General features: G+C 31.6%; 2 protein-coding genes and 1 long non-coding RNA gene across 5 annotated transcripts in view; 2 read left to right on the top strand and 1 right to left on the bottom strand.

Annotated features, from left to right (window-relative positions):
- The window catches only part of LOC127716154 (uncharacterized), a 57,168-nt gene extending 39,920 nt beyond the window's left edge, over positions 1 to 17,248 (bottom strand). The window contains exon 1 of the long non-coding RNA XR_007988781.1: positions 17,104 to 17,248. This is a non-coding gene — a long non-coding RNA (uncharacterized LOC127716154). The remainder of the gene's footprint in view (positions 1 to 17,103) is intronic.
- LOC127716125 (teneurin-m-like) overlaps positions 1 to 18,994 on the top strand; it is a 210,057-nt gene extending 191,063 nt beyond the window's left edge. Inside the window, exon 31 of one of the 3 annotated variants that reach the window (XR_007988771.1) lies at positions 17,406 to 18,994. Coding sequence is in view for 1 of the 3 variants with exons in the window: in XM_052222216.1 (XP_052078176.1) it covers positions 15,144 to 16,003 (860 nt within the window). In the remaining 2 variants the exon portion in view is untranslated. Of the gene's footprint in view, positions 1 to 15,143; positions 17,111 to 17,405 lie in introns of those variants that run through there. The other 2 variants (XR_007988773.1, XM_052222216.1) reach the window with 2 other exon arrangements.
- A 4,364-nt stretch (positions 18,995 to 23,358) lies between these two features.
- On the top strand, positions 23,359 to 25,156 carry LOC127716153 (heavy metal-binding protein HIP-like). The gene is made up of 2 exons (XM_052222274.1): positions 23,359 to 23,564; positions 24,703 to 25,156. The coding sequence occupies exons 1-2, from the start codon at positions 23,372 to 23,374 to the stop codon at positions 25,122 to 25,124; spliced, it is 615 nt and encodes a 204-aa protein (XP_052078234.1). The 5' UTR covers positions 23,359 to 23,371; the 3' UTR covers positions 25,125 to 25,156.
- The last annotated feature ends 2,021 nt before the right edge of the window (positions 25,157 to 27,177 follow it).

Genomic DNA, 27,177 nt, shown 5'->3' with positions numbered 1-27,177 from the left:
ACAATGAGCAAAATCCATACCCTATACACCACTTGTTTTGTGCTATTAATATTATTGAATTACATTTATGTTGATTGTCATATTTATAGCAAACTTTATCTTGAATAAAATAGATGCATGGAAACATTTGATAATAAAGTGAACATTTTTGATTATCATTTCATTTCTATATCAACATCTCACAAGCCATACATGACCGTCAGTCCTGTTGATGGTAGGTTGTACATCTCAGATTACATGAAATACCGCATCATCAGAATAGCTACCATGGGTCCAGTCAAAGATCTGAAGAGTAATTATGAAGTGATAGCAGGTACTGGGGAGGAATGTCCTCCAATGGCCTTGGATAAATGTGGTGACGGCAGACGAGCAAAAGATGCCAGACTTGTCAGACCTAAAGGTAAAGTACTAGACAATGACTTTCACAAGTACAATTTTCTGTGAGAAATTATTTACCTATTTCGGATGAATTAGAAAGATAGGTCAAAACTTAATTGACAAAAATAATAATAAAGTGAGGCTTAAACAAATACTTAAATATTATATACTCCTCACATCTCGTCATAGATGTACTCAAAATTGTAAAACAATATGGTGGAAAGAAATAAAGACTTGGTCATTATTATATCGAGCACTGTGATGAAAAGTCAAATAGGACAAACTTGATGGGAGTGAAAACAAGGTTTTCAGATATCAAGTCCAAAATCATCTTAAAATTTTACAATATGGAATAGTTAGAAAAAAAATAGTTAAAATTATCGAGAGTTATTTCCCGTTGTCCAGAAGATGTAAACAAAAATATTAACATCTTTACTTTTGATAAAAACATATCTTCTCTGTTTATAGGTATTGCTATCAGTAAGGATGGAATCATTTATTTTGCTGACAACTTGAACATTCGTAAGATTATACCCGATGGTAAAATTCATACACTGATAGACTCCCAAGCTAAGTCTATGGCCTGGGAACCTATGGATTGTGGAAGCAGTCAACCTGCAGACAAGGTACATACATATATATATTTATTTGATAATCAAACTCTCCTGACCTCAATTTTTATAATATTTCAAAATGAGATAATGTATGTTAATTGGTTTAATCTCTGCAGTGATAATTCAGAGTGTAATCAATTCTATTTTGCACTATCATATAATCGAAAACATGATTATTTTCTATGACAGAACTTGTTTGTTTTGTAAGAAAGTCCATCATTCCTTGACTACTTGATAAGACCTTATTGTATATGGTAGTAAAGAATGACTTTAACACTTATAACTGTCTCTTTTCCTCATCCATTGATACACATAAAAAAGTGACAAATTTCTAAAATAATATAATGTGTGATATTTACCCAGTGAACATTTTGTAGTATTATACGTTCTTATAATTCTGACAACTTTAAAATATTTTTGGAAGATTGTTATTTTCTACATAGAATTTAATAACTGCAATATGAGTCCCAGCAAGTTTTTTATATTTGGCCATATTTGTTTCAGTTAGTTGAAAATGAAGTAAGTCATATATTCTTAGCCCAAGCATATTATACACAGAACAAAGAGACATCATACATACAGCATTACTCTGCCATTTATCTTGCTTTTGAGTATTTTGTACTTTTTAAACCTTCTGCACTATTCCTGTGTGGTTATATTGCAGAATGAATTATCTTTAAAAAAATATTCATTAGATTTATTTCCAAGTAAAAGATTCAGTACAGACCATGTCATTTTAGGAAGTTTAAAAATTGATGAAAATAACCTAAATTAAATTTAAAACAAAATTTAAATCCAGTTATCAAAATCAAATTCAACTGATTAAATCTTATTGTATTTTGTTTGTTGATAAACCCAGATTGTCTTACTTCCTAATATTTGTTAGAAATAAATGATTTAAAGTATATAATTCTAATTGCTCCAAAAGACAACTGTTACATCAACATTTTGGTTTATGCTGTAAATTATCTATTTATAGGTCAGATTACAGTGGCCGACAGACTTGACAATAGATCCTCTTAATGACACATTAAACATTCTGGACAAGAATGTAATTATGAAAATGATAGCAGGGCGTCCAATCAACTGCCCAACAAATACCAGAGAATTTCTACCATCTGGTGTCCTGCCAGATAATGAGCAGGCATCAGGAGTAGCCACAGATGTAACATTAGTCAATCCTCAGAGTCTAGCATTTGGTAACCAAGGGGAGCTGTACATTGTCGAGAGTGATACTCACCATATTAATCGTGTGAGGGTGGTAACTTCCGATGGTCTAATCCACCATTTTGCTGGGGTCAAGTCAAAATGTGATTGTCAACAGATAATGTGTAAATGTTACAAAGAAGAGGAGACACTGGCTGCTCAGGCATTGTTCGATGAGTTAACATCAATTACTGTGACACCAGATGGCATTGTTCACAACGGAGATGCTGGAAACCTACGTGTCTTCTCTATCATGTCCAAACTCCCACCTCAGACTAATGCTGGAGAATATGTAGTTGTCTCCCCTGAAACAGAAGAGATCGATGTCTTCAATCATTATGGCCAACATAAACACACAGTAAACATCATGACCGACCAATACATGTATAATTTCACATATAATGTCAACTCATTTTATGGTAAACTTTAAATATTCTAGACGATGCTGGAAATAAAGTAGAAATAAAACGTAACTATGCCATGCATGCTAAGACGATAGTATCACCAGATAACTCACGGTGTGAGATAATCATGGACAACATGAATCAGCTACAGAAATTCCTTTCACCAAATAATTCTACTGCAGTCTTTAAGTATGCAGAGACTTCTGAACTTCTGACCTCAAAGTTCATGTCCAACGGCAGAACATACATCTACTCATACAATCAAATGGGACGATTGAGAGAGATTCAGCAACCAACAGGGGAAGTAACTGAACTGAAAACTGATGTCAACACTACAGGGTCTATTGTTCGTGTCACCACAGATGGAACTGATACTGTTGCCATGGCAACATATGGTAGTGTCCAATCAGCTATGCACGGTAAAATTAAGTTTTACATTTGATATTTTTCTTTTTATTACTTAATGATATGAAATGCTTAAGAAACCTATTTGTTTAGCAGGAAGAAGGGTTTATATTTAATAAGCTGTCAAGCTTTTATAATGTGTTTCATTGTTTAGTACTTTTCTCATCAAATTTCCCCTAGACAAGCTATAGAATTTTTATTTTCAGATTTACTTTAACAAAACCACTCATATTATATATTTATAGTACATGTATGTTTACTCTTTGAAGTTAAAACAAAGATAATATTGGAGTTTTTGGAAGATTCTAAAAGGCAATAAGCCAAAGATAACAAAATAACTAAAATCAAATGAGAAATTTTATAATTGTATAAAAGCATTATACAATATATGTTAGAAAGCATTATACAATATATGTTTAAAGATCAGTCTGTTGCAGAATTTCAGGATCTATTTATTTCTCGTTCACTATAGAAAAAGAAATTATGAATTAAAAAGAACTTTCTTAAAGTCTTCAATACTGATGCAAGTTTTAACTTCAGATTGAAGAGTTTAGCTATTGCATATTACATATAATTTTCCTCCCGTTTTTCAGTTTTTTCACAAAACGGTAAAATATTTAGTTTATTTTTGGTAGATTGTAATGGTATACTAAATAGATCTTCCACCTAGTGGCTTGTTGCTCTCTGTACTAATGACTAGATACGCTAGAATATTTAGCTTCTTTGTGCAGTTTATTATTTTGGCAGCCATTCATTTCATTTCTGTAGACGTGATTTTATATTTTGGAACTTAAAAATGTTTTTAAGAAGTTTGGTACTTTATATTTGTTTTCAACACAAACTTTAGAACAGTATTAAATACAAGTTTAATCTCTAGTGAACATTGTTAAATAGACATTTTAGAACAAATAATGAGAGGACTTCAACCAAATGATAAAAAGTTGTTTTTAGGAAGAAAAAAATCAAGTCATCAAATTCCATCATACACTTTTCCCTTGCTAGCAATAAAACTCATTGATTCCTCTTTAGTTCACTCTTTATAGCATCTTTGCCTCTTCCTAAACTCCAAAGTTTCATGGCTTTGTATATCTTGTACAATGATACTCTGTTTTACTCAATTAATTATAAAATCCTGAACATGAAAACTAATGTTACTATTGTTCTTGGTGTAATTATACTTACTTATCAAGGGAAGAAATAATTCAAATTTTGATCATGAAATGTAACTTGCAAAAAAACAAATCCCTAGTTTATATGCATTTTGATGTATATGATATTATTACACATCCAAGGTTAGGTAAGAACGACTTGTAGGAAGCATTGAAAGATAACACAGCCTATCACTTCAAAACTGCAATCTTGAAAACAAATATTAGCTATTACATACATGTAAATTTTCTGGCAATTTTATTTCCAGGCCTGAAGTCATAATAATTTTGAGTACAATTTTTTAACTCAGAAATCAACCAATTAAAATACTGGGTTTGGTGATTCGAGCACAAATTTTGTACTCACCAGTACTGAGTAAAGTTTTATGACTGCAAGGCCTGGTTCATGATTTTTTGCCACAACATTGCATATTTATAATGATGTATATGATAAGACTGATCACAGATTGCATACAATTTGCATAAATGTAAAACATTTCTGGCTGATTTACCTTGTTCTATGGCTTTAATTTTGTTTTTACTGAGAATTAAAAGAATGTGACCTTAGGGTTAAAGGATATTGTAAGGTCGTGGACAATTTGTTTATGCATGATACAAAGAATATAACTGGTGGTTTAATATTTACAAGGTAGATACATAAAAGATATATGGTATTGGAAGATTGGATAAAATTGTTTTAATTAGTCAAGAAATAACTATGGCATATGAAAATGAAATGTTATTTATAGATTGAAATGTTTGTTATTTATTACAAAGAGGAAGTAAAAACATTACAATGTAAACCAACTAATTTTCATGGATACTTTTTTTTGCATTTAGTCTTTTCTAGCAGAATACCTTGTGAATTTTTTTTGGGATAATTGAACGAACTTTGTGTATTTATATCAAGGAAGATCCAAGTTAACATATTTGTGACAATTAATTTTTCAAGTTTAATTTGCTACTCCAGAAAGTAACAAAAATAAATCGCTGGATAAATTAGTTGGTTTACAATTTATTTATATACATGACTAGTATTAACTGTGTTTCTTTCTTTTTCTACTTCTGTTTAGTGATCTACCTAGTATATGCTAGATAATGCTCAAGATTTTCTATAACAAACACTTTTTAAACAGGCTCTATTTCTTCAATATCTATAAAACAGTAAAAACAAATGTTCCCATGTGTCTATGTTAGTGGTTGGTTCACATCTGACTTGTATATTGTAATATATATGCAGGAGTTTCTAAGGAACCTGAATGAGGATACAGGCTTCATATTTCGCAGAAGGTTTAATTAAGTTAATCAAATTTAAATGTGATTAATTAATAGCGATAACTAAGTTGCGGGAGACAGTCTCAGATTTTTTTAAAATTTTGTGTGATGAATTTAAAACATTATACGGACTATGTAGATTCTTGATGAAAGGGACATAAGTTGGCATTTTTCTGGTTCCTTAATCTGTCTGATGGGTTTGTTAAATACATTTTTTATGTAGAATATTGAATTTGAATACAAAGTTTGCAAATTGTAAGTAATAAATCCGTTGTTATAAAGGAACTGTTGAGATTACAGTGTTCTCTTTGATTCTTTATTTCGTTAATTAGCTTACTACTGTTTATTTCAGGTCCAGCAGAAACCAAAGTGACCTACTTACCAGATGGCACCATTGTAGTTGTGTTTCCAAGCAACATGTCTATCTCTGTGGAATCTGGAGAACACCCAATCTTAGAAAACCAACATCGCATGCACTTCAAGCGCAAACTTATCATGCCAGGAAAGCTTGTCCATAAACTGGAATGGCGTTTCTATAAACGTACTTCCAAAGGACCCTCTCGTGCAAGAAAAATTGAGCGCATTGGAAACAGGATGAGGATAGGAGCCTCCTTCTCACGGCATGCGAATATGCATGACACGCATGGAGCTGCAGATTACAAGGGAAAAGCCCTCCTGGTATGGCATATCTTTTACATGTCCATCCTTCCTGCAGTGCTAACTTTTATATACTCTCTGCTTCCAATCTTCAGTAGAACCCCCCTCATGGCTTTTATTGTCGATATATAGAATTTCCTCAGATGTTGTTTGTATGTATATATTCATATATATATATGTGTATATTGTATGTATATGAAAGGGTAATATACCCTCTAAATACAAAGATGAAAACATCTTCTTTTCGTCTGTCACTAAGAAAAAGTCAAGTTGAGTAAAGAGGCTTGGCTGATTAAAGATACAGATTATTCATTAGTTTTGTAATAATATAACATAAAAATTAAAGTCATATTAATATTATGATAAAAATTTATAAAGATATGTGTGTTCCAGTCACAGTATTTTGAAAGTGATTTTTCTATAATTTTGCTGTACAAATGACAAACAGGAATAAACAGTTGCAGAATAAAACTGTCTTCTTTAGTATTCAGACACCAATATTCATTCTCAGCATGGGATAGCAGCACAAAAGTAAATTATTTCACCACACAAATATACAATATACACAATATCTAAACTTAAGATGCAATTGCATACTTGATATATATATATAAACTTTTTGTCCAAAAAAACCTTTTGGACATTAGGAAACAAACAGAATATTTAAAAGATGAATGTTGAGTACAAAGACGGTAGTACAAGCTGGATGAACTTGAAGAGGGTCTGAAATGGAGCTGTATGTGTCGAAAAAATATGGAATTATTTTATCAATTAGATGGAGCGATTTATTCCTACCCACCATGACAAAACAAAACAAATATAGACCTTTCAGTACAAATAAACACCACATTAATAATGTCAACTATATTGGGTGACTACAATTGTTTTCTCCACTCTTCAAAAAGAGACTATATCTTTAGTAATATATACTTTGTATACTGATAGGCTGTATGTGGTTCAGTTCTCTATAATCTCTTATGAAAAGAAATACCATACAAATATGAAATTAATCAGTTTTAAATGTTGTGTAGTCCTTATTTCTGTTAGTATACCTGGTGGACCATCCACTTAATCCGCATAACTGCATGCAGGGAGTCTGTAGCAATCAATATACTCCACAAGAGACCAAGGGTAGTAAACTGGATACCTGTCATTTAATTTACTATAGGAGTGAACAATATATCTTGTGCCAGATAACAACAGTATCCAGTATACAGGGATACATGATGATATTACACAATATTTGAATAACGTCACAGGAATCATAATGTAGAAATATTATATGTCTAGAATAGCATATATATATATATGATTGTGAATTTATTTTTAGTCAATTTATCCATGTAGAGCTTCATCTGTCTTGTGTCATCACTCTTTTATTTTCAACATCAATGCAAAGTCTGATTTGAATGATTTATTCTTTTTAAGTCCATTAATCCCCTCCCTGTTTAGTCAGTTTATAGAGGTGATTGTGCTATTTCATCCACTTGTTCATTTATTTTTGTCAGCAATTCTTTGTAAATAACTTACTTTCTAATGACATTGTGCACTCTTAATTTTCTACAATTGAAGTTACATATTGTGTATTTCATTTAAACCCCAATGAAATCATTAGTGTTCCTTGTTTTTCACATTTTGATATGAAGGATTTCTGAAGTTGCTCACAGCAAAACATGGACTTAGCCATGTCTGTACAAATGTTGGATCTGTGGGGCATGAATTTTTTAGCTAAGATAAAATATTTTCATGGGTTTTCTTCTTCTGCTAAATTTTCTTTCTCCTATCTGCAAGACCAAGCAGAGTTTGTTTGGCATTATTTAGACACATTTTGATATTTTAGTACTTAAAATAAATACCTAATGTACACTTCATTTTAAACCCAAGTTTCAGAGTATACATATAAAAAATAGAGATATTTGAAAGTGATATTTTTAAAATGTATTTTGATCAATTCATACACGTTAAATGATTCAACAAAACTTTTGACCCATGAGATGAAGAATGCAATAAAAGCTTTGTTCCCTTACTTTAGGGTTTGTCAAGTGTGTGTAGGGACTTGTGTCTAGATTTATTACACCATATCCGACGATATCCCTTCTCTATTTATAACATGCCTTTTTCAATTGTCTGTTTATAAATTTGAAAATTATTATGAAACTAAGGTGTTCCAAATTAAGTTGATCTTAGGTGGATTTGGCTACTAATTTTGGATCTTTTTTTTATCATGTAGTTTTTCACCTGTTTTGGTACTTATATATCCTTGGCTTTCAAATATTTGGCTTTAAGCATTCCTGATGAAGGTAAATCCAGAAAAGTGCTTCCGATGCATAAATTTGTAAATGGTTCTTTTCATTATTGTTCCATACAAATATATTTTGATTGTTTATTCTGTTATTATATAGCCACTGTTTCAACTGTTGGTAGTAAGTTTTAATACTAAATTTGTAAACTTTATTCAGCAGCAGGAATGACATTTTTGAATGATTGACTGACATATATAAAGAATGTGCTTCATTTCACCATACACATTAATACTCAGATAAATAAATAGTTACAGCTTTATCTGACAAAGTTCAATTACACCAGCATCCAAGAATGGCCTTTTCCATTTCTATCTGTATATTCTAGATTTCTATATAATATGATGCTTTTATGTTGATGATTTCTATCATTTTAGCTTGAAATGTTTTTATCCGAACATCCAGACAGTTATTTTCTAAAGTCACATGTTATACAAACATTCATCTTTTAAAGCCATTACTAGATTATCTTTCCTTTTAGCATCAGTTACAATTTTTTATTTAAGAGAATTTCAATATAGAAACGGTATAAGGGAAATTTAGAAAAAATGTAAGCTAAACCGGTTGGTTTTTTTCTTTCTTTTTTGGTTAATGGCAAGGAGCTAGAAATGTTTTGGTTATTATTGAAATGGTTCTAGGTATGATGATTAAGTTAAAGACAGTTTCCAAATGATCCTGCTATACATTATATATCATTGACTCTTTTCGTTCTAGTATCTGTAATACTATAGCACTTCTGTATAGAAACATACCATCTGCTTGTAATATATATATTCTTCAGCAAATGAGTATTGCTTCAGGCTGCACAGACTTAGTGCATTGAAGCCTTTGGTAGAAAAATGCCTTTCTCATGAAGATTGTGCTCTTCTTTTCATGTCTTGCTGTTTTCTTGTAAAAAGTTCTGATTGGCTTTTATTTCTGTATCATATCTCTATTACATTGATGTCTCTCTTCAGTCTTCATATTTCTAATTCTATATACCATAATCTGAAAGTCATGTGACTTGTAAGAATTAAGTAGATTTTTAGATTTTTCATCAGAGCACTGCAGTACTGGGTAACTATGGTAACCAACACATGAGTGAGGTGAACCATTTAGTTATGCATGAATTTAATATTTTTCACCATTTTTTTGTCAAACTTTAGATTTATATTTATGTTGCATAGTTACTACATATTTTATAGATCCATATTATTGGTTTTTCCTGGCTATAAATATAATCCTCCCCTTACATATATAAATAGCATGTCTGCATATAAAAAAACTATTTTGAATTCAGTTTCACAGGGTTTTATAATACTGCCACAAAATCACGTAATATTTGCATGTGATGCTTTAGATATAAGTTATCTCCCTTTGAATAACTGAATATTTAAATTTCTCCCTAATTTAGAAACCTTTGTATCTCTCTAATCCTGAATTATCTGACGTAACCATTGAATAAACAAAAAAAGATTAAAATTGTTAGAAATTAATTTATTTTAGAACATAAAACATTTCTATTAAAAGCAGGACAAAAAAAAACCAAACAAATAAAAAAATGCCTTTGCTCAATTAAAAATAAAATTTTTTCTCAATACCGGGAGTGTTATAAATGACAAAATATTGTATTTAAAATTTGGTAGATTTTTGTTGAAAAAAAAAAATCTTTATGATGTGTGGAATACAAATTGAATGAAAAATCTATGTATTTGGGTGTGTCTGTTTTGCTTGATCTGTTTATATATACATGTATAGCCTGTAAATAACTATAAAAAATGTTCACTTTTCAGATAAATGGTGAAAATCTATTAACAGTGCAGTATGACAGGGAAACACACACAGAAAAAATAATGAAGAAGGATTTACAAGAGATTATAACTATCCAATATGATGACTCTGGACTTCCAACAAGTTTTTCTCCAGCCAATGGTGATCATGCATTAAACATCACATATCGTCAGGATGGACATATATCACACTGGCAGTATGGTAAAATCAGAGAACAGAGGATATACAATGATGCTGGACTTCTACAAGAGAGGTTGTCCTCATCAGGAGCTCCATATACCTTTAGATACAGATATGGGCGTAGGGTTAGTATACTCATATTTTCCTCACTATAGGTTACAAGAGCGCAATTATTCGTAATGCATTTTCCATAGGGTACCACTGGTGTTCCGTATTTTTTTTCTCGAAGACTACACAAACTAGGAAAAAACGGATTGCAGTTCCTGTTACTAGAAATGCCAGTGTTGCATTACAACCAAAAAAATATATAGGGTCATGCGGCAGAAATTGACTTAAAATGCAGTTGAAAAAGATCGTCTATTTTTTTCGCTTAATGAAAAAGGCATATTTTTAATGGCTCCGACGTGCAGAAATGGAGGATATTTTCTATACTTCGTAAAATGTGAATATGATTTTCTGCAATTTTTAAACCTAATTGGATAACCTTTTGATTAAATGTAATTCCAATCCTGTATCATCCAATCAGAAGCCGTATAGGATTCTATTCTGAGTACCATCTTGGGGTAAAAAATTTGCCGGTAAAATGTAAACAAATAATTGCGCTCTTGTAACCTATACGGTAATGAAAAAAAATTCCGAAAATTAAGCGCCCGCGCTAAATGAAGCGCTAGCGTCTATCTAGATAAAATCACGTCTTCAAAACATTATCTGATCACTCTCTGAATTTTGAGAATTAGTTTTTGCCCGCCGATCGGGCCAAAAATTTGAACTGATTTTTTCCCCAAATACGGTACTGTTCAAAAAGACATGAAGATAAAGTTTATTTACTGGCCTTATTTTTCAAAGGTCATCCAGCACTGATCATATTGTCGTCAAAACCGTTCTGATATGGAAAAGCTACATCGAATTTTGAAGAATGGCTTTAAATGAAACCATTTCTTGAAAAAAACACGTTTTTGAAACAGACTATAGTTTTTCCAAATTTTGAAAATATGATGATATTACTATTGGCAAGAGAAACTATTCTTGGACTACAATATTCAATGCCAAGATTAATTTTTCTACTTTGCAATTTAACTAAATCGTTGGTGTTTGTTTAGGGACCCTTTTGGTCAATTTTCACCAAATTAGCTTTTTGCTAGAATAGCAACTGAGTCACGATCATTATGGTTAAGAACCAAAATGAATCTTTAAATTCAAGATATACGCATGCTTTTCCCCATAAAAACAGTAGATATCACAAAACCGTTATATTCTCTTCATACTTTGTCGACATTCGAGCCCACTCTAGATTTAGATATGGAAATCAACACAAATAGGAAACAGACTATAGCTTGAATTCACGATGATGAAAAGTCCATTTGACCCCATTTCTCGCTGTTTCACATTTTTTCCGAGCAAAATGACTATTTTTAACATTTTTCAAAGCCTTATAAAAAAAAAATGTCTTTTTTCTATAGGTAACAAGAGCGCAATTATTCGTAATGCATTTTCCATAGGGTACCACTGGTGTTCCGTATTTTTTTTCTCGAAGACTACACAAACTAGGAAAAAACGGATTGCAGTTCCTGTTACTAGAAATGCCAGTGTTGCATTACAACCAAAAAAATATATAGGGTCATGCGGCAGAAATTGACTTAAAATGCAGTTGAAAAAGATCGTCTATTTTTTTCGCTTAATGAAAAAGGCATATTTTTAATGGCTCCGACGTGCAGAAATGGAGGATATTTTCTATACTTCGTAAAATGTGAATATGATTTTCTGCAATTTTTAAACCTAATTGGATAACCTTTTGATTAAATGTAATTCCAATCCTGTATCATCCAATCAGAAGCCGTAAAGGATTCTATTCTGAGTACCATCTTGGGGTAAAAAACTTGCCGGTAAAATGTAAACAAATAATTGCGCTCTTGTAACCTATACATATGGGTATGAATTTTGTAAGGACATACATTGTATCTGACAATTATTTTTTAATGTTATTTGCACCATTTTTGTCATGATACATGAAATTCTCTTTATTTACGCAATCAAATTATCAAGACTAAAAGTTTGGGAAAATACCATTCAAAGGATTATTTTATTAGCAATCAGCAAAACGTACCAGCTATACAATATATTATACTTAAAGAAAAAGACACCTACTAGAAAAAAAAACTCATGAAATCCTAAGGTTGGAATGAGATTAAGATAAATTCCAATGTTGTGTATGACATTGTGTACCGTAAATAAATTGTACCAATATCAATGGACACAACAAGATTCTAGAATAACTTTTGTTAGTTATACTCGACTAAAAGTCTAATAAGCACAATACATTCAACATTTACAAACAAAAAGCAAGAAGTGACAAAAACAAAACATCATTAACTTTCTAAGGTCAACTTTTCTTCAAGGTGTTTAAGCTCTAGTTTAAATACAAGTGCAGGATCTATGAACTGAAAATAAATAATCTAAATGTCTCATTGTTTACCACTGGGAGTATGATATTCCCTTTACAGACATCTACCATAAGGTACTAATACTTTAAGGGCAAAAGTAATTGAATTCTCAACCAAGAAATGTATCAACACACAATTGCTACCATGATAATAGGTAACAGGCTCTACTTTCTTTATTAACAGCCAACAGACATACTAATGCCCAGTGGTCTGCAGTACTACCTAGAATATGATAACCAAGGCAATCTCAAGTTCTTACGTACACCAGGTCTTGGCAAACATTACTTCAACCAGATCACATCCATTGGAGTTCAGAGATATCTGTATCATATTCCAGAACTGGAGAACCCATACATCGAGGAGTACGATGCTAACGGTAAACTTCTCCAAGTACTGTTTCCCAGCGAACAGAGGAAAGTGGTCTATAAGTACAATATGTATGCTCAGCCGGAACATGTCTACTTCGATGGAACCGATATTCATTTTGTATATGATGACAATATATCAAGGTTAAAAACAGCTGAAATAAAATGGAATTCTTACAATGCTATGGAACATTTTGAATATGCTGGAACGCTATTCAGTCAGTATGGTATTGACTTTGCAATGGACCGTAGTCTGAGTGCTGTTAGTACATATGCATATGATAATAATTTCAGACTGACTGAAATAAGGACGCGATTTGGTAAAAACTTTACTACCACTTGTAATATGGCTTACGACACTGATACGGGAAGATTGAAATCCCTCAAATCATTTAAATTTGATTGGCCCCTTGTTGATTCAGAAAGAATCAGTGACAGTCACATGACCATTACATCTGAATATGATAATTATAATCGTCTCCAAGCGATGAAGTATAAGTTTGGTGAGAAAGAGGCTCTGGAATTTAGCGTTGGATATGATACTATGAATAGAATACATCACTGGAGCATGAGACTGCAGGAAGGCATGTCGAGTGATTACCAATATGTCTATGATATTAATGGAAATGTTGTTGATATTCTATTGGATGGGCAGTCCATATGGAGATATCGCTATTTCAACAATGGAAACATCAATAAAATATCAGAGAGAGAAACTTACAGAATTTTGGAATATGATGTTGGTGATCGACTGAAGAAGTCTGGACCGTACCAATACAAATATGACAAAGATGGTTTCTTGATTCAACGACATAATCAACAAACTACATTTAACTCCAATGGACAGTTTATTGGAATATCCCAGAGATCTACATTTAGGAGGATGTACATCTATGATACCCAAGGTAGACTGATCATGGAGGATAATAACTTTGGTGGCATTCTCCAGTTTTTCTACATGAACATTGAAAAACCATTGCTGATTACTCACTCTTACAACCACACTACAAGTGAATTATCACAATATTTATACCATCCTAACGGTAAACTGATAGGAATGGAACGGAATAACATCTTCTATTATGTAGCAACTGACCCCATGGGATCCCCTCTTGTCATTTTTAACAAAGATGGTGGTATCGTAAAGAAAATGAGTTACGACCCTCTTGGCAAACTAGAGTCTGATTCCAGTCCAGGATTCCAGTTTGTGTTTGGTTTCCAAGGAGGTATATACAGCCATGTGACTGAGCTTGTGATATTAAACAGTCGTGTGTATGACACTGCTACAGGACATTGGATCTCACCAGGGTATAGCCAAGTACTGAAGAACTTGAGAGACATTCCAGAAAATCCTTTGTTGACTAATAACTACAGGTTTATGGATCTTATAAATGTGCATGTTCAGAGGAAAAACCTGCCAATTACATGAAAGTAATGTATTCAGTTTTTAGAGAGACAGCATACAAGATTGATATATATGCATTTTATGGTATAGCAAAATAAAAAGGACTTTAAAATTACATTCAAATGACATATATACAATTTAGTTATCAAATTTGGAAATATTTTAACAATTCTTAGCTGGTTTTATACTGTCTATGATTATTTTGTTTATAATAAATGCATGTTTAATTTCAGTTCTTCCTTGGTCAAAGTCCAATTACGTCAAACTACCCTGCTTTCCACTGAATTTTCTATTGAGACCTCTTAAAAAAGATTACCATGGTGATGACAACAAATAAAAAGAAAACATCTTTTAACTGATTATTGAAGAAAAGACATAAAAATCAGTAGAGAAAGCGATTCATCATCTAATACAATACAACATTTCTCTACTCTCAATAGTTACATTTTAGATGAAGTATTTTGATGATGACTAGATGACCTAATTGTATTATAATATTTGACAGACTTTATGTAAACTGAATGTTTTGTATGAATTTGTGTGAACATTTATCAAAATTCACATCAGATATATTCACCTTTATTTTATATTACAGCTATAACTAACTGGTTACTGATGTTGGGCTATGATGTCAGAAGTCTGGCACCAGATATATCGTACAGTGGAGAGATTCGTCCTAAAGAGAAACAAAACCAACATGTACTTCTACCAATGTCCTCTGCATTTGAATGCACATTCTTACGAGACATGGATAGTCTTATAACAATGACAAATGTCCCTAAATCTAAAGTTTCCCCGTTACAGGAATCGGGAGATTTAGAGCCTGCTCCGTTACCATTTATTTTTGGGAATGGTGTGATGCTTTCTTACCATGATGGTAAAGCTGTTGTGACTTTAAGTGATGATACGCCCATGTGGGCGAGACAGTTAGCACTAGTGTTAGTGAATTCATCGCAGATCGTTAATTTACGATTTAATATAAAAGGAAAAGATACACACTATTTAATCAAACCTGATCATGCTCAGGCAGACATTGATTTAAATACTCTAGGTATCAAAAGTGATGTTGTACTTTTTGAAAACAATATAAATGTGACTGTTCATCGTAATAAACATGTAGATTTCCGACAAAATCCTAATCCAGAGACAGACATTCGCCTAAGAGGCAAACATTCTGTGATCAATATCAGATATGGCACAACTATAGATAAAGAGAGAAAGAGACTCTTGAAACATGCGAATGAAAGGGCAGTAACTCATGCCTGGGCAAGAGAAAAATGGATTTTGCAAAATAATTTAAAATCCAAACATCAGTGGACGGAGGAAGAGAAGCAGAGTATATTAAACTTTGGATTTGCTCGTGGATACGAGGGACATTTTATCCGTAGATCAGAGGAATTCCCAGATCTGTCAGATGACTGTAATAATATCAGATTTGTAAAGAGCAATAGATAACATAAACATGGGTAATACTGGGCATGTGCAACATGATACAATCTGACCAAGGCTGAGATTTATATTGCTCAACTTAATTAGTGATCTGTGTAGAATGCAATTAGATGGTACGATTTGTACCAACTTCATTAAATTGAATAGAAAGTAACAGTGAAATGTCTATGGGAGAAAAATCTCATATACAGTGAAAAAGGGGGGAAATAGTTTATATAATAATGGTTGTTGGTGCTAAGTGTGGTCATTTTAAACTTGGAAATTTGAACCAGTCTGTGAAACAACTAAATACAAGACTGATAAACCTGAAGTCATAGAGATATGTCTCAAGATTATAATACAAAGACTTCAATATCTGGCCAAAGAGAAATATGTCAATACAGAAAATAATTGTCTCAAAATATTTTAATACCACATTTTATAAACCATTTGTTAATCATTACAACATATTAACAAGACAAAATTTGACTAACTTATAGTAACAAAAATACAGACAATGATTAATGAGGAATCTAGAAAGGAAATGTTTTCATTTTGTTCTTAAACTTAAAAAACTTGGTTTCAATATTGATGTTCTGGTTCAAGTTTTCCTTGTCTACATTAAGTGTTTGTGAAATCAAAAATGATTTATATGTGAAATATATAATTGTGTGACAAAGTAGCTGTAATATATTTATTGGTGTAAATATGTATAGTTATTTGCTGAATGCTATATAATCATACATACATATTGTAATGATAGAACTCAAAAGTTCAAGATTTTTTTTTTATAATCATCATTTAAAAATGCAAAGTTAATGTTAATTTAATGTATATGCTAACTGAAACCAAGGTTAATTAAGATGTGGACTTCAACATAGGCAACTGATTAAAGTTAACATGAAACTAGAATTTCAATGTCATTTGAATTTTCAAGGACATTAAGTGACTTTTTGTCTGTTTATTTCCTGTTACTTTTTGTCTTAAAAATATGAATCAGAGGTAAGAGGATGCATTAAACAATCATGCATTGATTTTGATTAAAAACAATGAAGTTTTCAGTATTATAAATTATTATATTGAAAAGAAGAACATGATTTCACATTAAAAGCATAGATTGTACAAACCTGAGCATTATTATATTTGTTTCAAAAGTAGATTAAGAGAAGAAGAAAACAGTTTAACACATTACTTCTTTTTTTAAGAATTTAATGCAAATTTTAACTTTTTTATGCATGTTACTCCATGAACATAATTTAACTTGACTAAGATTTTTAAAAAACTAGTAGTGCTATTTTTTACACAATTACAGGTCATATTTTTACTCTGTTTGTTTTATAACCTATTGATTTTAAAACTAGTATTACTCAAAAATCGATTGTTAAATTTAAATATTCTGGATCCAATTTGTGGCTTTGGAAATTTAAAGGTTTATCTGTAAATTATAAATTTAAAACCTTTAAATGTTATACTGCACCATTTATACAGTATCAGGTTACTTTACAGTTTACAAGGTTAAAAATACACATCCTATTATACATACTTGACATATTTGTAAAAGCTCTGTAATATATCTAATATTGTCCCGATTGAACTTCAAATATCATTAGAAATTTAGTGCATCTAAAACTTAATAAAAGAGAAAAAAGTTGATTAACTAACAAGTGATATTTCTCTTTAACTTTTTATGTGCCATCGAAGTGCGTTTAAGTACTGGTATTGTAAAGCAATCTTGAAATAGTGATTAAAAAATTTGCCTGATGTGAACTATATGTATATGTGTGACATATCAGGCTGGTGTATATAAATATTTATCTGTGTATTGTGTGCCAAACATAATTATATTGTTATTACTATTTGCAATAATTCTATGCTAGTCCCATAGTTATCTCCCCTTTATTCTTCACTAGAAAATTATTCCATAGTGATGTCAGGTTATTGGAGGGGATTTCATGAAGTAAGATAAAAACATTTAAAATAATTTAAAGGATAACAGATTGTTAAGTATTATAGTGTAAACATAAGTAAACGTTCCTTCGGATGCCTTCATATTTCTTGAATAGACTCCTTTGTGTCCTCTTTAATGTTTCCATAATATTTCAGCTTAGTATGTGTAAATGAGATGAAGTAAGTTCATCCAATTAAAAAATGCATATGTGGAGTAGTTAGATGTTTTGTATAAACCCAGATTCATATATAATTACATTGATCTTTGCAAGTTAAACAATTTTACACTAGGTCTACGTAGTATTTTTCTTTGTTTATTTTGTTTAAGTTTTTACCTATGCAGTGTGAAACAACTTCAGCATTTCCCTAACAGTGCAATATTTTGTTGTTTTTAGACAATATTTTTAAAAGTGTTTTCTTTTCAATAACCATGATAACATTAATTCATGCTTATTTCTATAACTCCATTCAAAAACAGAGTAGACAGCTATGAAAACCGTACATGACATTCAAATTTCTTTGAAAACTTAAATTACCAATGAAACGGCTGGATTATGTTGTTTCTAGTACAGAAGAATTTAACAAATCTAAAGATTTTTTGGAGATTTCAGAAAATATAATTTCTTTCATTGTTTCTTACTTCAAAAACTGATTTTATTATTAAATTTGAAGATAACGCACCAGTGAAATGCTTACATTACATATTTTATACAGTCAATACACACACTATCATGGCGGATTATTAATTTATAGATTTATGACAATCAAAACAATAAGCTTATTCTCTACTTAACATTTCAGTTAAGACATATGTTTAAATACTTTCTGTAATGTTGTAGAGTAGAAATGAAATGCATGTTACATATTCATTCCTCCTTATAATATGCAAATTACCAAGTGGAGATAACTCCTGCTATAGGTAAAAGTGTTTAAAATACATTTTGTCATTCATTATTCATTACTTACAATTAGATCATGAGAATCATTATGTCATATTGTACTGTTGCAAAATGATAAAAACATTTTTATTTCTAAAATGTAAATTGAAAAAATAAAAACTATAGGAACAAAGTTTCAATTTATTCATATGCCATTTGACTGATTTGAATTTGACAGTCTTAGTGATGTAATGGCTGTGGAACTCTTTTGGTCTAAAAGGCGGTCATTTGGTCCCTTTCAATGAAAACTACAATTTACTGGAATTATTATTGTTATCTTGACAACAACTTTTATAAGGAATGTGCCTGGATGGGGCAACCTTTCATCTGGTTGATATAAGTTTGTGGCAGGGCAGTTGAGTTTGAAAAATTTAATTTGACATTGTAATCTTGTTTATTGCTGAATTCATTCACATTGCTGTAATTGAAAGTGAATGTAGTTAAGTATGAATGGTTGGACAACTAAGCACTTTGCATTAAGTCATTCAAAGACCCAAACAGCAAGCAAATCATACTGTTGAAATTACATGATATATGGTAGTCTAAGAATAGATATACAGGACAAAAAATGCTAACTCTGCTTGATAAAAGTGCTTGATTGGATGTTTACTGATATTTCAGTCTGGTTAACATGATTTATTGATAAGTTGTAATTGGCTTTAAACTAGCTTTCAGTAACTTCTAGTACTCTTAAAGTGGTATATTGTGTCTTAATTTTGTGTTATTTGTTTTCTGTTCTTTGTGACCATCCGATGCGTTAAGCCCCTTTCAACTGATTTTCTCTCGCCTCGCAGAATTAAAGACATAGGGATTACAATCTGGCAGCGGGGTGTAAACCATTTGTATAAAGCTTTGTATTTAAGAGTATAGAAGACTTAAATAATTCATACCTTGTATACAGATGTGTTATGTTACTTAGGCAATGTTTGTTGTAAGACCATTGTCCATGACATCAATTTCATGGTTCAGAGACTGCATGGAAAAACTGTTCAGTTTATTGTCATGTGAATTTCTCACTTGTTATGAGTAATATGATAACTATATTTGGTAGAGTAGATCCTTGCAAGGTCTACATGACAGACAGGATTCACCTTACCTTGCCCCCCTTTATAGACCAGTGATCAATTAAGGTTAAATTTTCATGGTCAAGTTGCGTGTCGAAAAACATTCCACAGACGGGTAAGCTTGGATATCTGGAGGTATGGTAATCCAAGAAATGATGGTGGCTGGTATATATATAGTTGAAACAGTGCAGTTTGGTTCTTGTCTGTTTGATGTTGTTGATTAGGCAAGTTAAATTTATGTTATACTTCTTGTATAACCTTTCTCGAAGACTTTCAACTTAAATTTATTCATGATCAGTACACAGACGAGACATTTCAGCGTGTGCAAATTTCTATCATTTTGTTCCCAAACTGTACGTAGTGCTGTTACACCACTGACCACAGGTTATTGGATGGTTGAACACTCGGAAACATGTTTAACCCTGCCACATTCTCAGGAACCTATAATTCAGTGTATGTCGTTGGTGATATCAAATTGGATTTTTTTGTTTGAATAGTTTCACTCATTGTCATGTCCAGGTCTTTTCTAAGAATGTAGGACAGAAAGTCACAGGACAAATAGTAACAATTTAGTTAAGAGATTTTTTTGTTCTTTGAATAAGAAAACATATATTTGTAAAAACATTTTTGAGCCTCCTCATGGGGTTTTTGAGTATGCGATTACTTGGCCGTTTTTATAGTGATTATTTGATTACCAGACCAAATATTTCATGATTATTTGATGATCTAGGACTGTATTTTTTATTTTTTTATTTTTTGACTTCATGGTGCAAATACATATATCCTTTGCGTGCTTAAAATTTGATAAATCTTCATTAATCAAGGATGAACAATTTCATAAACTGTAAAATGAATATATGCAATAAAAAAAAATTATTTCAAGAACTTTTTCTTATGTATTCAAACAATTATAAACAAATTATATGTGACTTTCTTGTCCTGTGACGTTTTGTACTGTGACTTTCTGTCCGTTTACCTTTTATAACTTGCTATGCGGTATGGGTTTTGTTCGTTGTTGAAGGCCGTACGGTGACCTATAGTTGATAACATCCACGTTACTTTGACTCCTGGTAGGTACTTGTCTCACTGGAAATCATTCCATTTAAAAACGTCTGAGTGCATATATGTCGATCAGGGTTTCAGCATTTATGTGTAATGCAAATGCCACGAACATCAACGTATTACCATATATCTAGGACTGTTGTACTAACAATATATTATTTCCCAGCCTATATGATTATTGTTGGCTTTTGAATTTAAAGGTACTAGTATACAAAACAGGATTGTGTTTATCACACGGGATAATTGTGTTATATGGTGTACATGATAACAGCCATGCAATACATATTATGTAACATCTGGGAACAGTATACTGTCAAGTTATTATGTCGTAATATCGATATCAGATGATCAAAACACCAGTATCAACAACTAAATATGTCACCATGGAAATAAAATGAATATTATACAATATAATATTTCTATGATGTGATTAAAGGTTATAGAACGTGTATTTATAACAGAACATCTATGCAAGTAATAAATTGCAACAAAACTTATACCTAAGTCTTTTAGTAACATCTTACAAACAAATTAAGGATTTTATGCAGATTGACTATTCATTTTCATCTGTTGCTATGCAGGCTTATTTTTTCGTGGTTTTGTCGCGCGAAAATTTATTTTCAACTTATTCCTGCATTTTGTGTTGGAGGATATTTACTATCAACTCCTACCATGCCAGGTTATTTATTTTTAAAATCCTCCTGCACCCCCTCCAGAAAATCAAAAGACCCTCCCTTAAATGTTTTAAAAAGCAAAAACATGTAAGTCAGCCTAATCATGATACTTTGAATCTTTTGGGAACACATGAAAGGAAGGTATTCATGTGTGTGCTGTTTGCAAAACCCCATGTTTTCAAACGTTCAGAGTGATATCAGAAAAAATATTGACAGAGTTGAATGTATCATGGTTCCAAATGTGTTTGTAGTGCTAAGACCCCATTTAACGGCAAAAGATTTATTTGCCAAAAAAAAAAAATCAGGACGGATGTGTAACAGATCCTGCCATCCAAACATTAAATGAAATAACAAATGATTGTCGAGCTCAGTGCTTAGAATTTTTAATAATTCAGAAGTATTTATTTTTAATTATTTAGGCTCTTTTAAAAATATGCAAGCGTTAAAATTCAGTAATTATCGTAGATAAAACTACTTTGTTGTTCAATTGGCTTAGGTTTTTTTGGAAAATTTCATTCTATACAATAATTTCAAGCATTTTGTAGATGAAACGCGCGTCTGGCGCAAATACAAAATTTCAATCCTGGTATCTAGTAGTCTTATTCCAGAGACATCAAAAATTAAACAACAAATCATTATAACAAACCTTAAAAGCATTTGTATCTCGATCACTCTAATGATAGCAACACAGTATATTTTCGAGTAACAAAGAAATACAAATAATTAAACTTTTATCAAATTGTGATTTCAACTATTTTATTGTTTTAAACCGTTAATCGGGAAATAGGTTACATTTCTGTTGTTCTCGACTCATCAGCTGACCCACTGTATTTGCAGATTATATATAAATGGGGAAAACATTGCTCGAGTATGAATTTTCGTTCGTTTTTTCTACAGTTCCACTTCTTTGTGGGCTTATTGCTAAGGTATTGTATTTCCCTAGATACAATATCAATGTGTTCGATTGATTTCTTTCTAAATAGTTTTAGTGCGAAATAAATAGAAATTTTATCGTTAAATAATGCTAGTTGTCAGAAAATTTCAGTGCTTACTGAAATGTTCTTATCTTTAGAATAACAAAATTTTATAGTCAACACACAAGACGTATTAAAGCGAACGAGAAAGATAATTATATAAAGGAACCGTTAATTTTTATGTTGAGTCACTTATTATGAATTATTTTGTATTATTGACCAAAATCTATCTGTGTTTCTAACATATTGATACGATTCATCATTAAATTTTTATTATAGAAATTAGAAGATGTGATATGAGTGCCAATGAGACAACTCTCCATCCAAGTCACAATGTGTAAAAAGTAAACAGTTATAGGTCAAAGTACGGCCTTTAACACGGAGCCTGGGCTCACACCGAACAACAAGCTATAAAGGGCCCCAAAATGACTAGTGCAAAACAATTCAAACAGGAAAACCAACAGTCTAATCTATATAAAAAACGAGAAACGAGAAACACTTAAGAACCACATCAACAAACGACAATCACTGAAGCCTTGTTGCAGACAGAATTTCAACCAACCATTTTAATATCATGTTTTAAATAAAAAAAAAGTAATTATAATGAAAGAAGATATTCGTTGAATCAATTTTTGGTAGTACTTGGAAGAGTTTCTTCTGAAAATTGATATGATGTTTCATATAAAAATAATCTATGTCATTATAGATCACAAACCATTAAGTCTATCATAATACGATGTTTGCTTTTTTGACGTGCTTCGCTGTTATAATTTCATTAGTATGGACAGACCAGTGTTCCTTGGAGAATACCTTATGCAGTTTGTGTGGTAAACGTCAAGTGTCCGACGAGCATCCTGACCTTACAGCACTGAGGAAAGCTATAAAAATCAACAGAAAAGACATTGATGTACAAAAGAAAGAAATTCAAGGTATGAAAATATCGCGTTCAATACACAAATTTATTTGTGTTACGCTTATCTTTCATGGTTATTTTTTTTTAATTCGTTCAGTCTTGATTATAAAGTATACAAGAGGCGGATCCAGAAATTTTACAGGGGGTGTCACCTGAACGAATTTTCAAAATAATTAAATTTCTAGTAGTTACAAAACAAATGGGAACACATGGTTTACATAATTGATTCTAATTTCATTTGTTGACCGTGTCGATGGTTTTGTGGTAGCGTACTCGCCTCGATTACTGAAAAACGTGGGTTTGAATCTCGGGAGGTGAAAACAAAGACATGAAAATTTGTATTTGTTGATTCTCCGCTAAGTACACTGCATATAGGAGTAATAGCAAAGACCGGTTAGTTCTGAGGCATAAAAATGTGTCCGATCCGAGTAGGGTGACATGTCTTCCTCCAGACTAGCAATGTTAAAAATTCGACTGCAAGGTTTCCATTCATATCACATTACCATGTTCTCATCCCGAAAATGTATTTAATTTGCCACTGGACATTAACAGTCATCTTTAATTTTTAAAAGTATAAATGATCAAATCAAGGTCTAAGTGTAAATCATAATGCACGTGTTGATAATTTCTAACCCATGCATTTGGTCGTTTTTCGTCTATTGTTGCACGTAAAGCAATTTCAGGAATATAAGCTCACTATTAAAATGCTCACTTTCGCAAATAGTTACTTCCTTCAGACAATGTTAAGAATGACAAAGATGTTTGGGTGGTCAAACTTGTTGCATTTCTTAATGCTTTTAGTTACTGACTTTCACTAATTCTAAACTACTTTCGTAGTTTAAATGCTACTCTTTCAATAAGGGTTTTGTTTACAGGGAATAAATAGTATGCTCTACTGAAGTGTTGTCATCCTTTTTCAAAAATTGTAAAATCGAAACTAATGTAAGTAATTTGAAGTTTGCTATTGATATTAGTTCTAGAATTTCTAAATTGAAACTGGATGGAGACATTTTATGGAGCATGATTATTGTAAACATTTTTGTATTGTATTATAATAATATTACAATATGCAAAAATATTATTAAAAACATCAATTTAAAACGAAAAACACTTTAATTGGTATTGGTTGTTTAACCAGTGCTTCTATTCTGTAGATTTGAAAGAGAGGCATAGTCATGTGGCATTTTTTGCTTATATGAGCACTAGCTGGAAACAACTTTCTAAACACAAAAGACTTGTTTATGATGTAGTAGACTTGAACAATGGGGACGGATATAACAAAGCCAATGGCGAGTTTACAGCTCCATCTAATGGTTTGTATGTGTTTCACGTGTCTACCGGCGCCTATGATAACTCACATGCTTCAGTTGAATTGGTATTGCAAGGTAGAATACGAAACATTGCTTGGGCCGATTCTATGAGCCACAATGACCGAACCTTTGTCACCACAGTAACCCCTCTACAGCTGAACAAAGGAGATGTTGTATATACAAGAATTGGAAATGGTTATGGAGGAAAATTTATAGAGAGTACTTCTTATATCAGGACGAGCTTCTCTGGAGTAAAGATCAATTAAAAATATTAATAAATTGATTTTATCATCTAAAATTGTTTGACTTGATATGACAAGATAAAAAGCGTAAAGTTTGGACCAATAACCAAAAAACTACGAACTAGGAGGATCAACTGCTGCTCCCGTAGCGATCTTGTTATTATGACAAATAAGATTATACTCATCACTTATTATGGTTATTATAGTTGAAGCCTTGTAGTATTAAAAGGTCGATTAGGACAGGAACACCCCAACACGAATTGAAAAATATAACAAACACACGATCTTCAACAATAGACACGTTTTATTTCTTTGACAAGCTCTTAATCTCTAGTGTAGATATGTTGAGATACATTTAACCGCTACAGTTCTGTTATCAACACCAAATGTTAATAGCGCAAAAACCCTGAGTTATTAACACAGAAAAATCAAAGACAAAGTTCCTGACTTAAGATGAAAACATAATAAAATTTAAGATATGCATAACCCTTTTATAGTGATCAACCCCCGCTTGTTAAATAAAAAATAACACTTAAATCTGTTGCGTTCGAAGCGCTTTTCAGTATTAACCGTCACCAGGGACAGTAAAAAACCAAACAAATGAAGGGTCAATTAAAACGTCAATTGTTCGTGAACAATTAAGAGGTCTTTCCTTTTCATAATGTAGAATAAAATTGAGAATGGAAATAGGGAATATGTCAAAGAGAAAACAACCCGACCAAAGAGCAGACAACAGCCGAAGGCCACCAATGGGTCTTCAACGCAGCGAGAAAATCTCACACCGGAGGTGTTTGAATAGATGTAGAATGCATTTAAAAGCTTTAAATAGATATAAGATGTGGTATGACTGCCATTGAGACAACTAGTTGTAAGGAGTACATGTAGTACGGAAATATATTTTTATACAAAATAAATAAATTTGTTGTTCAAAGTAAGAGAACAGAATTAAAAATTTAAAGCACAAATAAAACCCCCAAAATAAGGTCAAAACGCAGAATTCAGTAACTGGGACATGACCTTGACTTTGTCAATGCAATGGGTCCAAGATGTCATTGCAAAAGACCTTATGGGTCTGAGACCTTTTGTTTCAGAGTTAAATCTAATTTTGTTTTTTCAGAAACTATTAATGGGGGTCATGCTCCTTACAGAGAGGTCAAAATCTTTAAACAAAATGTAACACAGTTGCGCCTTAATGTTCTTAACATTTTTCACTATTAAAAAATTCTGTAAGTATAATGGTTTTAGAGATGTTCCATAACATGTTGTAAGGTCAAAGGTCAAGGTCAACCCTTAACAAAAAATTTAAAACACAATAAAAACCCTTTCAGTAGGGTCAAAACACAAGATTCACTTTCTTGACCTTTGACCTCAGTTCTGACTTTTGTTCAGGTCATGAATCCAAGGTGTCATTACAAAACAGACAATTGGTCTAAGATATTTGGTTAAAGAAATGTAAGCTAATTTTGACGTTTCAGAAACCGTTAATGTGGGTTATGCCCCTTAAAGGAAGGTAAAATATCTTCGGTCAAAATATAACAAAGTTGCGCCTTACTGATCTCAACATTTTCTACTATTTGTTATATTAAGGATGTTTGCTCCTCTTGTTTTTGAATTTCTTCCAGATTTTCGGGATCCTCTGGTTTTATCCCTGTATTGCCATTAAAAAATTTTGCCCACTTACCTCTTTTTTTCTTTTCATAATTTTATTATATATAGTTTAAAAAGCCATATTTGAAAATCTTATAAAATCCTTGTAATTTTTTCATAGTTTTTGAAACAAAAAAGCGGCCAATGTTAAAAGTATGAAAAATCTAGAGAGAATCATTTCCCACCACATTTTCAATGGCTTTTATCTCGAAAACAAGCACACGGACCGTTCATTTTTTTCTACTTTTTTAGTTCCTTTATTTATATACTATCATTTTAGAACAGTCTTTTAAATATCTTGTTATTTTGAAACAGAGTAGCGAACATCCTTAAAATTTTGTCTTTGGCAATTCAGGCCAAACTAAAGTGAAAATTATTCAATTTTTACAATTTGAGTTAAAGTATTTTGAAGTTTAAATTTTTATTTTAT

The sequence above is a fragment of the Mytilus californianus genome, unplaced genomic scaffold (genome assembly GCF_021869535.1).
Source record: "Mytilus californianus isolate M0D057914Y unplaced genomic scaffold, xbMytCali1.0.p SCAF_9, whole genome shotgun sequence".
NCBI classification, from domain to species: domain Eukaryota; kingdom Metazoa; phylum Mollusca; class Bivalvia; order Mytilida; family Mytilidae; genus Mytilus; species Mytilus californianus.
The sequence above is the reverse complement of the archived record's forward strand: the minus strand, read 5'-3'. Positions and strand labels throughout refer to the sequence as shown.

What these genes read in the sequence shown, in the direction of transcription:
- LOC127716153 (XM_052222274.1), top strand. Translation starts at nt 23,372, where the DNA reads ATGTTTGCTTTTTTGACGTGCTTCGCTGTTATAATTTCATTAGTATGG. An exon ending in ACAAAAGAAAGAAATTCAAG is followed by an intron (nt 23,565 to 24,702) that starts GTATGAAAATAT and finishes TCTATTCTGTAG; the next exon opens with ATTTGAAAGAGAGGCATAGT.